Source organism: Canis aureus, chromosome 7 (assembly GCF_053574225.1).
Source record: "Canis aureus isolate CA01 chromosome 7, VMU_Caureus_v.1.0, whole genome shotgun sequence".
Lineage (NCBI taxonomy): Eukaryota > Metazoa > Chordata > Mammalia > Carnivora > Canidae > Canis > Canis aureus.
Window position 1 is genome coordinate 17,086,883 of NC_135617.1, and position 23,222 is coordinate 17,110,104.

Genomic DNA, 23,222 nt, shown 5'->3' on the forward strand with positions numbered 1-23,222 from the left:
ACTTAGTCAACAGAATAAAACGCCACTATATCCCATTGGCAACAGGAACTAGGGTGACCCTAAATGGGTCACAACACTTTGTATTATTTCCCAGCTACTGTATGCAACGAGGATGGATTATCAGGGTGAAGTCAGCTGAGGTGGCCAGGAAAACTTGATGCTTTCTTCTACCACTAATGGCTTTGTGCCCATAGAAGTGAATGTAATTCAGTGAAAAAGGAGGCTTGACTTGATGCTGAAGACCTGTTTCTGCAACCTAACTTATTGGGCTTTGTAAAAAAACACTAGCATACTGAGCCTCAGCTTCAGCATCTGTAAAACAAGGATGATACTAGTTACATCACAGGGGTCTCCAGGGGACTGGAAGAGAGAACATGACAGTGCTTGGCAAACTACAATATTGAAACCATATACGGAACTAACATGATGGCAAGGTGCCACCAAATGATGGAACTAATCCTCAATTCGATTATACTTGTGAATCCATGATAAAGGCAGCGCATTCAGAGTATTTTTATAGAACACGAAAATTGTGCAATTTTGGTATAAATTTTAAGAAACTGCTGTAATTGATAAGAAATTTGCTACACAGCATTAAATACTTCACGTTGTAAAGTGAGAATAAAAATATGGCAGACAATCGGTTGCAGATTACAAACTAGCCTTTAAGATGAGCCTGTTTCCACAGACATGGACTCAGTAATCCTAACTTGGTAATTTAAGGTCTGTGGCTTTGTTAAATACCGAGTCAGAGAAGAATGAATGAAAAAAAGATAAAAAGGAAGGAAGGAAGGAAGGAAGGAAGGAAGGAAGGAAGGAAGGAAGGAAGGAAGGAGAGAGGGAGGGAAGGAAGGAAGGAGGGAGGGAAGGAGGGAAGGAAGAAAGAAAAAGAAAGAGAGAGATATAGACATAAACCTAGTTGTTTTTGCATAGCACTCAGTGTGTATTTACTTTCTGTACTTGGCTTGAGTCTCTCATTAAAAATACTTGAATTCATGTCCATAAGTCCCCTCAAATCTCAACTCAGTTCACTGGGTGGCAAGGAAAAAAATATATAAGCCAAGCTATCAGGCTTGAGACAACTAAAATAATGATTGATTGTCTGAGCTGATTACTTTCCTTGTTGTTTCATTGCTTTGAGGTAAATGATATAACCATGAATCTTTTTAGTTTTTTTTTTTTTTTTCAGCCAATTCCTCAATTTCTTGTTGAGTGTCCATTATGTGCCAGGAACTTTCCTAGTTAGTGAGAAAGAAGATTCTAATCAGTTCACATATGTACACTCTTTTTTGCCATTCACTTCCAAGATCTATTAACACCATAAAACTCAAGGCTTACTCTTGACCTCAAGTGTCTTACTGTATCCCTGTAAAACATACATATGGAATAATGGAATTAGGGGGAAAAAAATCCCACCAATTTGGAATCCTGCAAATTCTGTTTATTGTAAGCAGATTTTCAGACACATGCAAAAACCATCTTTTATTTTTTTTATTTTTTTTTAAAGATTTTATTTATTTATTCATGAGAGACACAGAGAGAGAGGCAGAGACACAGGCAGAGGGAGAAGCAGGCTCCATGCAGGAAGCCGACGTGGGACTTGATCCTGGGTCTCCAGGATCACACCCTGGGCCAAAGGCAGGCGCTAAACCGCTGAACCACCCAGGGATCTCCCCCAAAACCATCTTTTAATGTTGCCATTTCCCTCATGGATGTTTAAAATATTACCGGTGCATGTATATGAATTTTATCTTAAAAAAAATCACTGTTTAATTTGTAAACATGCCCTGGAGCATCCTGAGAGCATCAAGCTTTTGAATATTTCTTTATGAACTGATTCAATAATAATGAACCAATAGCAGGCTCACTGACGCACATACTCCCCGCCTGAAATTAAACCTTTAATGACCAAAAGGACCTCACAGGCTCAAGCAGCTGCCCCAAGTCACTGATATAGTCAAATCCCTCAAACAAAAGTTACTATGATGGATTTAGATGTCCCCGAAGTATCTAAGCTGCATTTGAGGTTTTAATGTTGGCAGCCTCCAAATAACAAGAAAATCATCCTCAGTGGTTACTTTATTAAACAGTAATTTAGAGCTACAGAGCATAATGATTACAGTGGGGAATCCCCTAACTGAAGTGTATGACTAAACATTGTTGGGGGCCTGACTCTACTATCTGGAGCTGATGTGCTGGGGCTGGGGAGCCAGAGCCTATATTCTCAGTGAGTTGCAGAGAATTCACATAAATGCAATGCTCACCACTTTCACTATGTGAATTTCAGCTTGGTTACTGAGGTTTAAAGAGAATATTTCACACTGTAGTCTCTAACTGCATTTCGTCATAGGATGATGAAACAGGGCAACTGTGGGAACAGTGAATCCTCTATTCATACCTTGCAACTACTCAGAGTATAATACACAAGTAATATTTTTGTCAGAGAAGATACATTCTCCAGCACAATTATCATATATTCTTTGGCTAGGAAAAGTAGCTTAGAGAATCAATCTATGAGGATCATGTAAGGAAGACAGCTATGTGGAAAAACAGGCTCAGTGCAGGAGAACCAGTGGCTTGACAATCTCGGAAGACTTGCAAGCGATAAAGCAATTGCATAAGGTAGGAGCCATTCCAGGAGCTACTCTAAGAATCTGTTTCAGCCCCACTGCCTGGCACCCAATAGGAAACCTGCAAGTGTTTGCTGAACAAGAGACAGTGGGAATTGAGAGACTGCAACCTGGAGAAATCACAGATCTGAGAAGGTTAGAAGGAACAAAGAGTTGGAAGAGCAAGGGAAACTTTGAAGGTAGGGTTGGAAGAATTGAAGAAGAGAAACTGCCTCTGATACCTAGGCCCAGCCCCAGGAGCAGAAGGAATGCCAGCACAGGCCAGGAGATGAATCGTGAGGCGCTCAGCAGGACGTTTGCAGGGGGACCTCATGGTGGATCCGATACTGAGCCAACCTGAGAGCAGAGCAGTGGCCTGTGGCGGAGGGCTTATGAGGTCTTGGATAGTAGTCTATCTTGGATAGTTAGATATAAGGTCCAACAGATCAGGGACACAGGAACTCGGTCAGGCTTAAACCAAAACAATTTGAAATAATGAGCTATACCTCCTTTAAGAAAAAAATAGTCTTCCTCCGAAACTAATCATGCATTATTTAATTAATTGAATTTAAATTTAAATATATATATATATATTAAAAAAAGGAGGAAGTCTTTGCTCAAGTCCCATGAATTTGCAAACATAGTGAAATCTACAAGATAAAATCACTCACTGTCATGGAGACCATAAATTAATATCAAAACTGAACCTCACCCTACTTTTTTAAATACCAGAGGCTATCGACTGATTTGACATTTCTCTCCTAATTACCTTTTAACTTCCCATTACTTCAACAAAACAAGACATAACTAATCAATAATTTCACTAAGCATCCCTGAGGGCTACTTTATCTGTGCTGTCCATAGAGCTAAACAAAACTAATCACTTGTGGTCCAGTGTGGCCAAGAAGTTGGTGAGACCATATGTGTATACGTGTGTGTGTGTGCGCGTGTGTATTCCCAATCTTATTCTCATTTCTTTTTAAATAAACATGTTAAAATAGCACTATTGCTGAAATAAGGACTGCATTAAGACAGTAACTGAATTGAATGACTTAATTCATTTTTGGAGCCTCTTCAGGTGAAACTGAATTATCACTTAATGGCTCTCTTTACCATTCAAAAATGAATAGCTAACTTAAAAAAAAAAAACAAGAAATAAATAATGTGAAATAGAATACTTGAAGTGAAATTATAATCATTATGATGCTGTCACCTTAACATCTATAGACTTAATTGTTTTACAATTGACTTGACATGTGAGAAAAATGTCCAACACCAGGTAGAAATATGCTGCTGAACATTCACTGGGGGAAAAGAAGCTGAAGACAACACAAATGAAAAAGCAGAACCACGAGGCTCGCTCCCAGGTGTCTAATCAAGGAGACCACTGTGCACAGCCAGGAGACAGAAATAAAGGTTTTTCTTCATTTTTTTCTTTTCCTCTATTTTTTCTTTGTAAAAGGTATGCATTGAAGAGGATTATAGTGGGCCACATCCTGTAAACACCAGCATTATTAGCTGGCTGCCTGCCTACCAGCTACCTACCTTCAAATAGCAGTAAGATAAGGGGCCGAACTGATACAAATTGATATTTGCAACTTCTAATAACTTCCTTACTATTAACAGACAAATTTCTGTCTCCTTGCTCCACGCTCCCCAAGAAGGAAGCAAAGGGAGTAAGATGCTGCCCTCGGAAACAGGCATTCAACAAATCATTGTGAGACGTGCTAGTGAGGGAAATGTCAGGAGAATGGAACCTTCACTTCCATAAATGTGCCCATCTGAATTTCCAGCGTTTGCTGGCTAGTGTAAGAAACTGCAGAACCGCCATGTGAGCTGCTGCATTAGCAAACTGGCCGTAGTATCCCTGTCGTTTAAACTTCCCCACTGCACAATCGGAATGGAAACATTTGCTCTATTGGAAGGCAGTGATAAGGATGGATTTTTAAAGTTTCCATTTTTAAGTGAAAATGAAAGAAAAATGCTCTTCTAGATGTGTTTTGCCTTTGAGCTCCATTTGAAAAAAGAAAAAAAAAAAGGCAGAGAAAGCTGCTATGAAGGTCACCGAGTGAAAGAACTTCCTCAGGGCACAGAATAAATTAAATCCCAAGGAAAAAATAAAATGTGATTTCCAGAGTGTGAGGCACAAACTCCAAATGACAATGATTGACAGCCAAACTATATCCGTGCAATATCCAAGACTGCACGTTCTCATTTACCTCAGTGTAGCCAGCAAGCGCCCATTAAACATCCGTCTGATGCCCAAATTAACCTTCTTGGCAAACTGAAAGAGGCACAAACTATCATAATCAACCTTTCATTATCACAGCAGCCTCTAGTTAAAGGGTCAGAATAATTGTGCCATCAGAGCCTTGATTGTTTTCAATCAACAGACGGCTGGAGTGACAGCTCGGTGATGGAGGGGTCTGATGAAACCGCACCAGGCCTAATCAGAGCAGATGAAAGGAAGGCATGATTGGTGCAAATGAACAGTCGTGCCTCTCCTTTTCATTTACAATCTGAAATTACTCTTAAATTTGTGGGGTTTTTTTTTCCTCCCTTATGAGCACCACTGAAAGAATGTTTGACTTATTATGAGTTCTGACAGTGCAGAGTTATAAAACACAGGTAGGGTTATCAGCTGAGGCTTTAAGTGGGTATTCAGCATAATTCTAACAAATTCACTCTTGAAAAGCACAAAATGACTAAAAAGGCTTCCAATGACCTAACCTCTCAGCACTGTTTGATTAACAGACCCATTTATTCCGTTGCCATTCTAAATGATGAGAAGATAAAACCGAGGGCAGAAATACCCTGTAAATGTTTTCTCTCAACCAACTGCTCTGTTTGCTTCAGTACCAGTTCCTCTGCCCCAAATCCTTCCTGCCCTCGAAGAACACCACACTAAAGGCTCGGAAGAATTCATCCATCAGAGGATATGCATCAAATAGGAGTTGGTTTTTGCTGAGAACATAAAGCTATGCTGGGAACCACAAGAGTGGAAAGGGACTGGAACATACCGACCTAACGCTGATATCAAAAAAAGTATGTGGGAAAAAGGATTACGAAATTCTCTGATAGGCTAGGCTAAACTTGCCCTAAAAGGAATTGGGAGAAAACCCAAACAACATAAACATTGCATTTACGTAGCAGTCACTGTTAACAAACTACAGACATTAAACTCCTTAAAAATTTTAGTGACGAATGGAATACACACTTGGAGTGGCAAAAATAAACTTCTAACTTCTATTTTTGTCTTGCATCTTGAGATCAAGCACCAATTATGAGAGTATTATGATTCAGGATAGTACTGCAACACAAAGGAAAAGTCTTTTAGCTGCAAACATTAATATGCATCTAATTTCCGTTTGTCTACCTCCGAGTGTGTGTTAAGAGGCAGGGGACAGCATGGCTGCTGGTTCAAGATTCAGGGTGGTTCTTAACCTCTCAACTCTAAGTTTCTACATAAAACGTAGGTCATTTTATTTGTTAGATTGTGAGGTGGAATGATGGCACAGAGGTATATAATTAACAAAGTAAAGAGTTATTAAGCACAGCCTGAAGTTTTCCATGCAATATTTAGCAAAATTCGTTCCCTCATACCTAGACCTCTTTTGTAGTCAACTGGTCACCACAAATGTACACAGAATGTGCAAAATTCCCACAGTTCCACCTACATGAAATACACTTGAAGCAGGATATTACTGTCACACAACTTTCTGCAGCACCTCAAAGTTTGTTTTGATTGTTATTTAAGAGACAATTCTCAAAGGAAGATATCTGGCAAAAGGTTCAATCACAAGTATTTTGCAAATCCATCCCTGCCCTCCTGTTGCTTTCTCAAGTGCCCATACTCTTCAGTGGCCACTTTACTTCCCGTGGGTGCACAGGCATCTCCAGCAAGCTGTACCAATGACAGACGCTTCATCATCTCCACCGTGGACTAGTTCTCCCAGTGCAGTATTGGCTTTTTAAGGCATGACTTCCTCTGCTCAGAAGCCAGTTTTGTGTGTTGACCAAAGAGGAGTGACTTCAGGACACTGAACTCACATGGGATTTGAAACAGGATTTCCTAGCTGGTTCACAGAGCATAAAGACAGAAAGCAAGCCAACCTGGGTAAGCGCCTGTTCTAACCCCCAAAACCCAAGTGTGGAACTGATCATTCTAAGGCACCACACAGTCCCTCTATGTGGCCTAAATCTTGCATGAAATGAGAAAGGCAGAAAAATTCTTCAGGGGACCTGGCAAACCTGATAAATCAACCCCTTTGTTTATTATTTAATTGAGCTTCACTCCAAAGAGTGAATAGTCCCAGAAGTGGGTAGAATAAGAAATCGCTCATAGTCCTCGGCAAGTCCAATGTCATTCTTGCAGCCAACGAGAGAGGTGCCTAAAGTGTATTTGCCTCTTAAGGAAGTGCTGTCCTTTCTGGATGGAGAGTTTCAGTTTTACTTTCAGCTGTGAGTAATTTCCCATTGTGATTGGCTGACTTATAGTCAATTTAGTATAATTAATGCCAAATTACATTGTAATTCACATAGAATTACAAATTAAAAGCTATATTAAGAGCAAATGAATTAATCAAAATTAATGATATTATGCTCACTTGTTTTAAAGTGTTAATAAGATAGGTCCTTCTAAAACGTTTAAACTTCAGAGGACCATCCATCACTCCTTCAATTACCTGATTTCGTGTGGTCAGAGGAGGTAGCATGTGGGCATTTCTCATCAACAAGAACACACACAAAGAAGATATGTGCATTCAGCCTCTGGCTTTCAGGGCTCTTTGCTGGTTTCTGTTCTTGAAGCATAAATAATGTCTGTGACACTTACTGACACTGATTTGTAATACGTCCTCTAGACAAAGGGAAGCAATGTCTAGAATTTTTGATATCTATCTCTAGAATTCATCAAGAATTTTTTTTTTCCTAAGGAGTTTTTTTTTTTTTTTTTTTTTTCTGGCTGTGATTTGTCTACCAGAACATTAAAGTCTGTTTGCTTTCTTCCAATGTGCCACCCCAAGTAAGGAAGAAGTGGTCAGTCTAAGGAGTAGAGTCTCAGCTCAGAGAATACATGGCTCTGTATTATGGGCACAAAAGAAGTCTAAGAATTATCTTTATGAGCACTGCTGAGAATCATTATCTATTCTAGAATGGCTGCCTTTCTCCTCCAGATGTGCCAAGTTGAGGTGTTCTTTATTTTTACCTGAAGCAAAAGTTCTGGAGGCAGGAGCGGTAGAAGGAGTGAGTAAAGATGTCAATATTCACCAGTCAGTGTGAAGGCTTCTACATCTCTTTCAAATATAAATAATTCTGGAGCCTCTGAGCCACTCCATGGTTAATTTTAGTTCCTATCCCTTAAAATGCCCAGAAAAGGAAAGCTCTAAAGTCTCCCTGGCCAGTGGACACTCAACTGGCCCCAAGAGGATTCCCACAGAAATAGTCTCAGATGCAGGATATGGGCCACAGACTCATTTCTTCTGGAAAGAGACTAACATTTATTAATTCCAATAAATTAATTTTCTCTCCTTTGCTCTTAAAACCCATATTTAGACCATCACCCAACTGTCCATTTCTGCTACATGAATTTCTAAATTTTCAATGTGTTGTTTATAAAATAAAAATATAATGATTAATCATTTCCATCCATTCCATCCAATTTCTAACAGCCTGCAGACTTTCCACCACACAGTCTATACAGCTCCAGCAAAAATAATGGTGCTCCAGGCTCTCTTTCAAACTGATTTAAATCCCTTGATGGGATTTTAAAGTGATCCTCCCTTATGGACCTTCTCTTCCTGCTTCATACTTTATCACCTATGCCTTGAAGGAATGCAAGGTGGTTCCCTACCTCAGCCGGAATTCTCTAGTCACTTCTCATCAAACCACCTAGAGCCCCAATTTTCCAGGCTCTGATAAAGAAAGGCCCTCTGCTGCACTTTCTCATACTACTTTTATTGGAGTCATGTTTGCAACTTCCCACAAAGCCGCACAACAGGTAAAAATGAAAATTGTTAAGTTATTAGGAAATGTATACGGTTGGATTATTTATTATAGATTAATATAACCTCTTTGACTTATGAGAAGACATTTCAGGTACTTTGGGTTTCTGATTTTTTTAGAGATTTGGTATATTTCAAGAGAATACAGTGTGACCTATGTTGAACATATACTGTGAAGTGAGTTAGTCACTTACCCTCCGTGAGCTTCAGTTTCCTGACTTGTTAAAATTTGGGTAATATTTGCTTGATCAACTTTAACAGACTGATGAGAGACTCAAATGAAATTAAGTACGCAAAAATGCTTTTAAAATATAAAGCTCTTCAGGATTATTGATGAACTTCTGTGCCTAACCTCCGGGTTTCTACCTCATATATAGCTTACAGTTGGGTTTTATTTTTAAATCCCTGATAACCCAGATAGCAGCAAATATTACTGCAGGCCACCAATGCATAAGTAATATTCTCCAGCCATCTTTTTTCCTTTGCACAGCAGCAACAACAAAGTATCAGTCTGGAAACAACATGAATCACGGTGAAAATTAGAAGCAGAGAACATAAATATGTCATATCTCATAAATCACCTTGTTGTTCTGTTGTGCTCATTTAAAAAAAAAAAAAAAAGAAGAGGGAAAAAAACGATTAACTCATGGGAACAACAGCACATGAATACAAGTTAGGTCTCCTGTAATTTCTGATAATCACTGCCCCTCACAGCTACTTGACAAGGCACAGCTCTAGTGCTGAGGATTAGCTGAAGCAAAGTCCCTCTGAAATGAATGTGTCATGCATCTTGCAAAGGCACACAGCCCAGACAAACAACAGCAAGGCCACCAGTCAAGCTCCTCTGGGATGCGTCTTCACTGAGGAATTAGCCACATGTACTTTAGGATAAATGACTAACTATACACTCTGGCAGCTTCAAGCACCAAGCCCTGGAATAGCAGCGTTGCTCAGTGTCCAGTTGGGGGCCCTCAGAGGATAAAACATCCTCCGGGCACAGCACTATTTGGGATGCAAAGGAGCCATGGTTTATTCTCTTCCCTCACATCCATCTATAAGAAGGAAGTGGAGATATCCTCATTACATTCGTAGAAAAGACTGTATGTAGCAGGGGGGGAGTGCCAGATGTTTCAGGAAGAAAATTGAGAAACGGTACACCTTTAATTAGGTGAAGGGATGGGAAGGAAAAAAATAAAATGGGATGGCATGAAAATACCCAGAAAGCACTGATCTGAAAAAAATAGTAATGCCACATGCGTATATGAAATTGAACTGAGGGAGGGCGGGAATATAATGAAAGGGGAGAGTTTTGTTTGGAGATAAGAGGTTTCAGGCCACAGCATTTTATTCCATTTCTAGTTACCAAGGTCCAAGTGTTAAAAACGAGAACGTTATTCACAGAATTTTCTGATGAAAAAAGAAAAGAATTTTCTGATGAAATGGCCACCCACAGTCATATATCTTTGAGGCTTGGACAGCACCACATGGACTGACAAAGGTTTGCAAAGCTATTGAGCAGGTATGTACAATGAACTCGAGTCAACAAAGTGTAAAGTGCTGAAGAAAAGGGAAAGTGACACTTTGTCGTGTTGAAATGTCCAAACAGAAGCATTCCACTTTCTAATGTACCCAGATCATGTCAAACCTGCCCCAAAACATGCAAACTATTTGGCGCAGGTCAGTCCCTACTGGGAGGGAATCAAGCACGGTGGAAAGAGTAGCAAGTGGAAAGCTTCACATCCGACTCCAAGATGCGTGAACACATCTTGGAGGGCCATGTCAGTCCTCTCCACTGTGACTGCCCAGAACCCACCATGGAGCTGCCAAAGTAGTCCTCAATAGCACAGACTGGGCAGGGAGACACTCGGTAACTATTTGAAATAAATAAAGGAACGAAAGAAGGTGCACGCCACAGAGCACAGAGTCAGGATTAACAACGTGACACAGACATGGAGGGAGGCAGGCTTGGCCATTACCCTTTCAACCTGTGGACACTACAGAGGAGAACAGGAATGTTCCAGCCCTTCCACATATCTTTTAAAGTCACAGAATTAATTTGATGCATCTGTGCCCATCACTCCCAAGTATGTTTGAGGTTCTGTTATGAATTTAGAAGCTATGGACCAAAGTAGGAAGGGCCCAAGAATTAGAAGACATGAATTTCATTTCTAGCCTTGTTACCTCAGTGTTTCCATTTGCACTATAGGACAGCAAAGCAATGATAAATGCGGAAGCATTCTTGAAATTCTGATACGATATTCAAACATGAAGCATTATGAGTACTGTTTATTTTTATTTTTTTTTAAGATTTTATTTATTTATTCATGGAAGACACAGAGAGAGAGGCAGGCAGAGACATAGGCAGAGGGAGAAGCAAGCTCCATGCAGGAAGCCTGATGTGGGGCTCAATCCTGGGACTGTGGGATCAGGCCCTGAGCCAAAGGCAGATGCTCAACCACTGAGCCACCCAGGCGTCCCCAGAGTACTGTTTAACGTGTAGTACTATTCGAAGTCTTTGCTTCTCTCTGGCCAGAAGTACACTAGGGTCAATTTATAATATAAGAAATAAAAGATGAAAGCTGCATATATCACTCATGTCCTCTATGTTCTAACTATAAAGGGATAGTAGTATTTGTTTGGGCTCACCTTCCGGGACTCCTTGGAAGTCTAAACTGTAAGTGCGTGGTTCTTTGGGGTAGATAAAAGCCTAGAAGAGGCTTGTCACAAAAACACGGCATCTGAGGTTGTTGACTACTCTAAACAATGTGTGACTCGTGTCTCTAGAGATATAAAGTAAATGTGTTATTAACAGTGTGACTGATGGAAGCAAATTTCCAACAAAAATATAAGGGAAAATACAGTTTTAAAAGGCTAAACTTTGGGCAGCTCCGGTGGCTCAGCGGTTTAGCGCTGCCTTCAGCCCAGGGCCTGATCCTGGAGACCTGGGATCGAGTTCCATGTGGGCTCCCTGCATGGAGCCTATTTCTCCCTCTGCCTGAGTCTCTGCTTCTTTTTCTCTCTCTGTGTCTCTCATGAATAAATAAATAAAATCTTTGAAAAAATAAAATAAAAGGCTAAACTCAGGAGTCACTTGGGTGGCTCAGTCCCTTAAGCAGCTGACTCTTGATCTCAGCTCAGGCTAGATCTCAAGGTCTTGAGTTCAAGCCCTGCATTGGGCTCCATGCTGGGCTTGGAGCTAAATAAATAAATAAATAAATAATAAAAATAAAAGGCCAAACTCATTTTGTATACCAATTTTCCTAGAATAAACTCAGCCTTGTGTAGGAATAGTAGGATGTGTTCTTATCCATTCAGTACATTTTAATATGAAAAACATTATTGTTTTTATTTATTATTTATAGAGAGAGCAAGAGAACAACATGACAGTGTTCAATGCAAATATAACAGGCATGGCCTCTGCCTCTGGGGAAAGGCAGTCGAAGACAAATGTGAACACAATTACCCTCAACCCCAAACCCGGTGAACTGTCCCTCTTGCCATTCCGAAGTGGAACATGACCAGGATAAAGAAGACTGTCGCTGCTAAGGTCTGATCCTGTTCAATGTCAGTGATGTGACCACTGAATTGTTTGTTCAAAATACAAAAGGATGAGCCCTTAACCCAAGGTTAATAAAGAAAGAAAGCACTGATACGTGTACTGTTCGTCCTTATACTAAGTCCTTTTCACTGAAAAAAGGAAGCAGTTAGTAAACTAATAAATGAAGGAAAACCAAAGTTCTCTACATTCAGAGATGAAACTAAACTAAATATCTCTAACTCAATAATGGAATATTTCTAGAAAGCTTTTTACTCCAGGATCTAGCTTCTAACACTCTACCTACAGCATAATAGGTGCTTAAGAAATACTCATTTTTATTTCTGCAAACTACCTTTATCCATTTTAAAATATCCTTCTTGTTTCTACTTCAGAGATGAACTAATAATCCAGAGACCTGAACTAATTGTTTAAAATCAGGGATACCTGGGTAGCTCAGTCAGTTAAGCAGACGACTCTTGATTTCAGCTCAGGTCATGATCTCAGGGTCGGGATACTAAGCCCTTGGTTGGGCTCCACGCTCATCGGGGAGTCTGCTTGAGATGGTCTCTCTGCTTCTCCATCTGCCACTCCCATCACTTTCTCTCTCTCTCTCTCAAAATAAATAAATAAATCTTTTTAAAAAATCATAAGGATCCCTCCCTTTTGGAGTGAGGCATGGGAGAGGAAAACTGAGTTAACAAGCCTGCACCCGGCCTTACACTCCCCCAAGGTTTGGGGCATTTCATAGTTGCTCAATAAATAGTGATGGATGAAGAACCACATCTTCTCCATAGGCTAGCAAATATAAGAATTTACATCATATTCAGGCTTTTTCCAGTCCTGTGGAAAGTGATGTCTGAGCCCTCATTCTGGTAAAAGAGAATCTAGGGTAGAAGAGGCAGAGAATGTATTTTCCTCAGGAAAAAAATGGATTAGCCAGCACTTACTATGAAAATGAAAACAGACCCAATACGTGGGAGTGGTATAGAATGGATTCATTATTTCACTCAAGTTTTATAGCAGGACCCCAGCTCAGCAGTGTGAAACTATATGTTGAATCTAACGGGAAAAATTTAACAAGTCCCTACTGAAACAAAGTCCTATGTTAGAGCTAAAACCCGAAAGCCAAACAAAACTGGTAGAGATTTGCCAGGTCACGAATGCACGGGACCTCATGCCCCACGTTTCCTCTCCAGCTGATTTGCTCATTTTTAGTCTCCTGTTTCTTTGAGCCCCATAACCAATTTGGTGTCTTTCATCTGGAACCTGGAAATCACTGGCCTTGAAACATCAGACCAAATTGTTAAGCTGAATTGAACTGAATTTTTTAAAAAAGCATTTTTCTGAGGGGACTTCTATGCCCCTTTTACACTAAAGTGTGTATATGGTGCAGGTCTCTATGTTACCCTATGAATGTAAAGGAAGTTACCTAACAGGCCAAGTGGTTTCAGGCCATGGAAGGCAGGAAAAAATTGTTTATGGGGGAATGAAGAAGCCCTCTCTGTGAGAGAAGAGACTAAAGGTTTAAAAAGATCAGATTGGGGGGGAAAAAAGCAGATATAAGGCATAATCTTGGGGGATTTCACAGGTTTCCAGATCCACAGAATGGTTATTACAGCCTGCATCACATTTTATCAGGAAAGGAAGTGGATAAGGGATAGCAGGAGGAAGTAAAAAAGAGTTTGTTCAGTGAGGATAATTTGAAGGTTCTTATGACGTCTTCAGAAGTGTGAAATCTGGCGAATAATGAAAATTAGACCTTTTACCAAAAGAAAGGGAACATCCTGGATTTACATTATCAGTTGACAGAGGAAGAACTACATGTGTAAACACGTGTGCACACATGTGTGTGTGTTTACTGGGCTCTCACCTGAAGTTACTAGTTGCACATATTAATCAAAGAGCACTACCCTTTCCATCCACTTTTCTATTACCTGTCCTACTTTGTGTCAATTTCCTTTCTCCTCCCCCACACCCCATGCTTCACTGTTCTTCTTTAAGACATGGGATGGGGATTTGTCAAAGTCAATGAGCACTTTATTACAGTGAGAACGTTCCGTAATGAACAATTCAGCAATTTAATGAGATTCTGTAGATCTGTCTCCAGCCTGTCCATCAAGATTCACTTCTATAAAGCACCCTGACACTAATCCTCTGGCATACCCAATCTTCACCCTGGGCTGAATATTAGATTCTTCCATGGTATATTGCATTACTAGTAGAACCTCAGCAAAAATGATGAACTTAACTATACTTGAGGCAATATAGCTAGTCTGATTTAATATTTCTCTATTGGATTGAGTATGAGGGAATTACTTATTTACTAAGATAAAGCAAAAACAGTTTCTTATTGCCTGCTGAATGCCTAAATTGATCATATTTATGTGAGTCTTTTAATTCTTTCTTGAGGACCAGGTATAAAAAGATATTGCCTGCAGCAGAAAGCACTCTTAAAAATTCTATGTGATAATATTAGTAGCCTTTAGAGAGGCAATTATGATAACTCTTAAGTGGACAGTATAGAATTTTTTTGGATACTCAGACATCTGCACATTACCACTCTGGCAGGCCCTTCAACCATGCCACAAAAAGAGATAGAAGCCACGAGGATGACTGGCTCAGATCTCAATTCAGTTAGAAATAATTAAATGCAGAATCCATTCCAAGTCTTCCTTTTTCCCTTTGGGAAGTGAAGAAAAATTTGGCAACCTCCCACTATGAATTGACCAGAAAATATTGATGATTTATGTTTACAGGGGAGAACCACAGACAATTAAAATTCATGCCAAAAACTCATCCTCACCAACTTTTGACCTCTGCGTGAACAAACATTATCAGAAATACCTAAGAAGCAGGAAAAAACAAAACAACCCTGGCTTATTCTTTTTCCTCATGTTCTCTTTGTCAAGACAGTGTGGGATCCTAGAGAGATGAGGGCATGTGTCTTGTCTGCAGACTTGGATTTTCAGGTTGGCTCGGCTCTGCAACCCTGAGCGAGGCACTGAAGCCCCATTTTGCTCATCTGGAAGATGGGGTGATTAAAAACTATCCTTCAAGTCCTTTGTGACAATAAGTCAGTAAGTTTGCAAAGAGTCTGGGTCCTGGGAGCCCTCAGTACACCACAGCTCTTATTATCCTCACTGGTGGCGCAACAGTAAAGAAGGAAGTTGCTGATTAATGTAATACAAAGAAAGAGATAAGGGAGACAGACATCAGGTAAATGATCAATCAGTGGGGTCAGGGTCTGGGTAATTAACAGCTACATCGGACTGTTTTGGCCAGAATGAGAGTACTCTCCGAATGTCATTTGCTATGATACCAGGAATTTACTGTCTCATCAGTGAACAGAAGACTTCATATTTTCCCTTATATTCTATATGTAAATAGCATGATCATGCATATAAATGAAATGTATATAGATAAATTTTTTTTAAATTTGTCTTTAATGTATTCTGTATGTTAATAAGATGATCGTGAAATCTTGAAGGTATGCTGCCCTGGGAATAACAAGATGGCTAGCCAATGTTCAGAGTGTGAGGGAGATGATGTAAAACGAAAGGGGTAAGATGGGCTCTGTTTCCCAAAGACGCCATGTGGACTGTTCAAGTCAAGTCAGTGGGGATGAGGAGAAAAGGATTTAAATTGAATAATCAACTCGAAAATACAAAACATCCTCCCAACCCCTAGACAAAGGATACTCGGAAAGAACACTACATCAGGCGAAAGGCAGGGCTTAAGAAAATGGCAATGAATGCAGAATGAACCGAGGGAGGTTTTTCCACCGCAGTGCAAGAGCTTCATTTCATTTAGGGTCCCACCTGCTCTCTGCTGCAACAAAGAAATGTTTCTGAATTGCTTATAGGAAAGCCCAGAACCCATTCTGATTCCATTGGTCTTAAATATGCATATGTAGCACTTGACAATCCGGTTTCCTCATATTTAGTTTAAGAAACTATCAGGAGAGGGAAATTCTTGATTCTTCCTGATGTAACCCCACTCCCCTAGGGTTTTGGGAAGCCCCAGCAAGGGTCTGAGAAACCACACTTGTGATTGCCTGAGCTAAGCTGAGCAGAGACTGAGGCCTCTAAGCCTCAAAGGCTGGTGTTCTCCAATCACTTGCCCATCAGGGAGCATGACTTCTAACACTGTGACTCTGAGATGAACTGAACCAGACAAGATAGTTATCGTTGTTCCTCAACTGTTCAACTTTTAACCATGCCATGCCTTCTCCCCCGCCAAAAGAAGACCCACGTAGAGTGCCCTTACCTGCCAGATCTGCTCTTCACTCAGGGAGGTAAGGCGGTCGCTCTTCAGAACCTCCTGGAGCAGACAATAAGGGAGCGTTAGAACGTCTTCTGGGCGACTCTTCAGGAGCTCAGAGAGATGTTTCACTAAGAAATCGATCACTGCCTTCTCCAGCAAAGTGAGGTTAAAGAGGTCAGCAAGTCTGTACAGATCCAAGTAATTAAAGCTATTTAATTCCTGGGTGCCAAAAAAATAAAAATAAAAATGGGGGGAGAAAGATCTCTTAGAAATTAATCCAAGAAAGAGCAGGTAAGAAATTCAGACTGACTCACTAAGGTTTGCATGACAGGAGTGGGGGGAAACAGGACTCCACTGATAACATTTAAAAAAAAAATCCCTCATGTAAGACTCTAGCAGAGAACTGCTTGTTCTAGAATTCACCATTTCTCTTACTTTGCCCCTCTTAAAACCCATATATTTAAAGACATCTTAATAAAGGGGTTGAAAGGAGTTTCTGGCTTCATTGACTGAAATGTTACTTTGCAACTTTTTAAGAAACATTTTACCAATGAAGAAAATTGATTTTTTTCTACCCTTACCATATTTTACAGCTCTCAGGTGATAAGTTTGTTCTACTAAAGAAGACGTGAGTGAAGGTAAAGCAGGAGTTGTGATTAGATGATGCAAACTATATGACGACAGACTGATTCTACTTTTTCCAAAAGTTCAAATGAAGTATGTCTTCAAGTGAAAATAACCATCCTGACTTAATGAAATTAAAACACAGATTTTTACACTTAAGGTCTCAGGAAATGAAGGAATCTCATTGAAAAGATTCCTGTCCTGAATAATTCTACATTGAACCTACCTAAGATGAACAATTTATGATTGTTCTTTATTTTTTGCTAGCCTCAAACATGCAGACAACCAATGACCATCTCTCCTTCTTATTCAAAGAGTTCCTGTAGCAATGCTCATTTTGGGGGGATTTTCCTGTCTCTATCAGTTCTCAAGTTCATAGCCATGGCTCTAAAATAATCCCCCCAGAGAGCCATGACTCCTGTGGAAACTTTAACTCTGTAAGAATCACAGTGGGCACACGGACTTATTGATAGAAAAGTTACCTATTTCAAGAAGAATGAATGTCCTGTTTCCCCCCTATTTTAACTTGAAATTTTTAATACATGAGCAGTATTTTCCACTAGCTTAAGGAACTCAGAATACCATCAGATAGCTATTTCACTCCATTGATCTATTTAAGTACTTTTCAATATATTTTCCCCTTTTCTAGTTTTCCAAGATTAAGAACTTTTTTTAAATATTTATATTCTATTTGAACGTATTTGTTTCTAGAACATTTGAAAGTTTAAAGGGATACACTCTAAATCTGTGCTGTAGAGCGTAGTAGCCACTAGCCATGGGTGGCTACTGAGCACTTAAAATATGACTAGTCTGCTGTTGAGAGGTGCTATAAAATGTGAAAAATACACCAAATGCCAGGAAGAAGAAAAACAGAATGTAAAACATCTCATTAATAATTTTATATTGATTATATGTTAAAATGATATTCTTCTGGATATAGTGGGTTAAGTATATTATTATAATTAATTTCACCTGTTTCTTTTTACTTTTTTTTTAATGCAGCTACTAGAAAATTAAGAATGACAAATGTGGCTCCCATTATGTTTATATAGGATAGTGCTGTTCCACAGAATAAAATGTTAATAAAGAAATAGTAAAAACAGCTCTTGGAGTAACAGCGGCATCCTCATCACAGCTACCTGATTTTTTTTTTAACTTTACATTCTATTTCTTTGGATGGGAAATGACACTTTAATTATATTCTAACAGGAGTCAAGCTAGATGATTACAGGGATGAACATAAGATTCTGGCTCCTAATAGCTCTATTTGCCAACACAATTGAAAAAGAATAAATGCTTATCTTTAAAATGAAGTTTACTACAGATGACCACTAAAATTCATTGCAACTCAAATATCTAAGAGTCCACTCACAGCCATTCAATCAAAATACCTGGCATCCCATTCAGCAGATTTTATCAAAGGAATACTGAAGAGTTTAACTCCAGTACCAATTATTTCAAATAATGTTTAAACTTGTTCTCCAAATCTTACGTTTTCTGGTTGGTAAATTTTATTCTGAGAGGAAAGAATGTGGAACCCTTGCTTCCATAAAGGACTTTGGGACCAACTCCTAAGGATGAATGTTCTTTCTGGTCAGTACATCTATGAAGCAAGTTTAACTGCTCAGGGTCCTGAATATATATAACTTCGGTGTCCCAGTAAATCCCTCTGCAGTCCCCTAGAAACATGATAGGTAAAGTGAGGGTGGTGTCAGAGCCTTTCAAGTATCCCAAGCAAATGTCCAAGGCATGGCTCAAGGCCCTGAGGCAGCGCCCAGCAGCACCCCACGGAAAGGCTAGCATGTGCAGAAGCAGAAACAGCTATGTTCAGCAAAGTCCTGAGGCGGAGCCCAGCAAAAAAAAAAAAAAAAAAAAATTCCCCACCTGTTTTCCTACCAAAAAGTATATGCAACTGCAAGTTTGGGAATGGGTTGTGTAGCAGCAATCAAATATTCTTTATTAAGCATCTTTATTTCCTTGTAGAGAGATACTGGGTTTCTTCCGATCAGACGCCTGCAGCTTAAAAGCTGGCCAATTCAAAACTACAGAGAACTTGAGAATTAATTTGCCTTAATTGTGCTGCTTTTCTTTTGAAGGTAGTCATTGAATTCCTGCTTTCCCAGTCTTGAAATGTTTTCATTTCCTAAGGGTCTAATTTTATATAACCCTTAAATCCAAACTAACAAAATATTTTGTATTAGTAGAGAACAAAGAAGCTAAATGGACAAGTGTCAATGTCTATCTGAACAGCAAAAAGGAACTGAACTGACACAAAATTCTTGTAGAAGAGAAACATCAGTTAAAAATCTACTCCCTCTCTCTATCTTTTCATGGCTCTTCTCTTCTTTTTAAAAACATAATTTCCTGGGACACTAAGGTTGCTCAGTCAGTTGGGTGTCTGACTCTTGGTTTGGGCTTAGATCATGATCTCAGGTTGTGAGACTGAGACCCGAAACAGCTGGGGAGCCTCTCTTAAGATTCACTCTTTCTCCCTGACCCTCTGCCCCTCCCCCCTAAAATAAATAAATAAAACCTTTTTAAAAAACCATAATTTCACTAAATCTCCAGTGCTTTCATATACACATCAAAGCTTTCCACTCCCTTTGCCATGCATACTCAGCACTTCAGTAGTTAAACTGTATGAAATGGGGAGATCAGGGAAAAAAGAAAAACCATCTTCAGTGAGGTCATGATGCTATGACATTGCATTCCTCTTATTGGCATCTTGTGAGCTCTAAGCAAAATCATCACTTCTTGTCCTTTGGCTAAGACTATGTTTTAGCAAAATAATACCAATAATGCTGCTTTTAAACATTCTCATAAATGTGATGTGGGGAGGTGGGAAACAATGATGAAAGTACATTAAATGCCCACCTATAATACTGTGTATGAAAAAAATAATCACTGTTATAAAAACAGTGCCATTATGTTTCCAGTTATAAAAAGTAATAAATGTTTATTCCATAAAATTCAAGAAATTATGGAAAACAAAAGCCATTCATATTTTTAAAAATTCATATTTCACCATGCAGAAATAGTCACTATTAATGTTTTCATCTATATATTCTAGATTTTTTTCAAACAGTTTTTTTTTATAACAGATAAGGAAAGAATAATTGTATTCAAGGGCAGAAAAAACCATCAACAGCCACAGGCACTTGGAAGCAACCCACATTGGTGAAGAGCAAAGGCCATATACACAATCAAGTCAACCTGGTTCAAATCCAGCCCTAACACCTATCATTGTCCATGACCTTGGTCAATCATTGAACCTCCCATTGTTCCTCAATTATAAAATGGAGAGTTCAACAAGCTCAAAGGGTTGTCAGAGGGATAATGAATGAAAAGCTCTTACCACACACAACTTGACACATGAAAAGCAGACAGTAGATTTGGTGGGCAAAGAATAATAAAGTATATTTGAGCATTGGTGTTTGGTATCCATAAGCCCTGATTCAACAATATTTTTCTAGATATGTCTTCTTAGACAAAGGAAACAAAAGCAAAAATAAACTGTTGGGACTACATCAAAATAAAAAGATTTCACATAGTAAAGGAAATCATATCAAAATGAAAAGGCAGCTCACGGAATAGAAGAAGATATGTGCAAATGATATGTGTGATAAGGAGTTAGTATCTAAAATATATAAAGAATGTATACAATTGAAAGCCAAAAAAAACAAACAAAAAACAAAAAACAAAAAACAAACAAACAAAAAAAAACCCTAACAATCTGATTAAAAAATGGGTAGAACATCTGAATAGACATTTTTCCAAAAAACATACAGATGGTCAACAGTCATAAGAAAAGATGCTCAACATTACTAATCATCTGAAAAATGCAAGTCAAAACCACAAGACATCACCTCACATCAGTCAGAATGGCTAGTATCAAAAAGATAACAAATACCAAGTATTGGCAAGGATGTGGAGAAAAGGAACACTTGTGTACAGCTGGTGGGAATGCAAACTGGTGCAACCACTGGGGAAAACAGTATGGAGATTCTTTAAAAAATTAAAAGTAGAAATACCATATGATCCAGTAATTCCACTACTGGATATTTATTTACTACCCCCCCCCAAAAAAAGCCAGAAAATACTAATTTGAAAATATATATTTATCTCTATGTTTATTGAAGCATTATTTGTAATACCTAAAATATGGAAATAATCATGAATGGACAAAGAAGATGTGTTACACACACAGACATGCACACACACAAACTGAAATATTACTTCGCCATAAAAAAAAATGAGATCTTGCCATCTACAACAACATGGATGACCTAGAGAGTATTATGCTAAGTGAAACAAGTCCAACAAAGACAAATACCATATGATTTCATTTCTATGTGGAACCTAAAACCAAAACAAATGAATACGCTGATGAAAAGCAGAAACAGACCCATAAATACAGAGAACAATCTGATGCTTACCGGGGAAAGAAGGGTAAGAGGATGGGCAAAATGGATGAAGGGGAGTGGAGCATATAGGATACCAGTTATAGAATGAATAAGTCACAGAAATAAAATGTACAGCATAGGAAATACAGTCAGTGGTACTGTAACAGTGCTTATGGTGACAGAGAGTAGCCACACCTGTGATGAGCATAGTATACCATGTAGACTTTTCGAGTCATTATGTCGTACACCTGAAATTAATGTAACGTTACAGATCAACTATACTTCAATTAAAAAAAGAGAGACAGAGAAAGAGAAACCATTAGTGGGTTCCCATTTGCTTATGGTTAAAAATATAAACTCAGTAACACAGCATAGCCTTCCATGATCCACACCTTGACCTTCTTAACCTACAGGGTAAATAATTCCACCCACTCTGGCTTGGCTTCAGCCATTTCGAGGGGCTACACATTCACATCAGGCATCGGCAAGATAATGACAAGGGAAAAAATAGGCAAATTTCAGGCCTCACAGTGTGTATATTCTATTGGAAGAGTAAGCCATTAATCAAAACATATTACAAATAAATGAAAAATTATGGGCAGCCCGGTGGCTCAGGGGTTTAGCGCCGCCTTCAGAGCATGATCCTGGAGACCTGGGATAGAGTCCCATGTCAGACTTCCGGCATGGGGCCTGCTTCTCCCTCTGCCTGTGTCTCTGCCTCTCTCTCTCCCTGTGTCTCTCATGGATAAATAAATAAAATCTTAAAAAAAATAAATAAATGAAAAATTATAATTGAGGTAAAGGATACAAAGGATAGAATATAGGGCTGTAAGTGCCCATAATGGGGGATCTGACCTGGAGTGGAAAGTTAGTAAAGGTTTTCTGAGAGCCACATGGAGCTGATAGATGAAAGGAGAGATGTTAACTTGGCCAAGGGTGGGTGCGGTATATATGTACAAATGAGAAAAAATGTACTCTATTTCTCATTTTCTGTATTCTTAGTGCTCTGGCATTGGGGTATCATGACCAGGTAGAGACTGCCCCTCCCAGGGGCAGTCCTCTAGCCAGTTTTTAGATAGCAAACAACTTGTTCAAGAGTGCACTCGGTATCTGGCTCCTACACCCCAGGAGGTAATATTCCTCTGCCCTAACCGTTCCACAGATGAGCATTGAACCATTACAGACAATCCGAAGGTCCCAGAGCCTGCTTCAACTAATCAAACTAGACAATAATAAGCCTGCTTACCTGCTTCTCTTGCCTTTCCCACAGAAGCCGCAATAAAGACCTCTTGCCCATGCCTTGCCCTGGTTCCTTATACCACCTGAGCAACCTAGGTGCCCCCCCCCACTGTTTTCCTGAAGCCCTACTCCTTCTGGAAACTGTAACAAAGTGTCTTTTCAATGTCAGTTGTTCCCTGATCTGTTGGCTTCACCATACCTGAATAATAAAACCTGCATTTTAAAACACAGTGGTGACAGGATTGCAGAAGAATATTCCAAACAGAGGAAGCAATATATGCAGAATCACTATGGATGAAAAATCACATTTCCATTGATCTGTCTGACCACCCTGTCTAAATTAGCACACCCCACCCCCTTCCTCTCCATGTTATCCTCCATCACATTACTCCATTTGATTTGCCTTTGGTACTCATCACTGTCTGTAATTATCTTCTGCATCTATTCACCTACTTAGTTATGTTTGTCCCCCAAGCCCCGATAAGTATGTTCTCTGGGAGGAAGGACCTACTTTAGCCATTGCTTTATCCCTGATGCCTAAAAC

General features: G+C 39.3%; 1 protein-coding gene across 15 annotated transcripts in view; it reads right to left on the reverse strand.

The window, feature by feature from the left end:
• KLHL32 (kelch like family member 32) overlaps positions 1 to 23,222 on the reverse strand; it is a 234,664-nt gene that overhangs the window by 64,028 nt on the left and 147,414 nt on the right. For 8 of the 15 annotated variants that reach the window (XM_077903008.1, XM_077903011.1, XM_077903009.1 and 5 more), the window contains one exon: positions 16,416 to 16,631. The exons of 2 other annotated variants lie outside the window; for them this stretch is intronic. In XM_077903008.1, coding sequence (XP_077759134.1) covers positions 16,416 to 16,631 — 216 coding nt within the window. Of the gene's footprint in view, positions 1 to 16,415; positions 16,632 to 23,222 lie in introns of those variants that run through there. 5 more of the 15 variants (XM_077903015.1, XM_077903012.1, XM_077903017.1 and 2 more) reach the window with 3 other exon arrangements.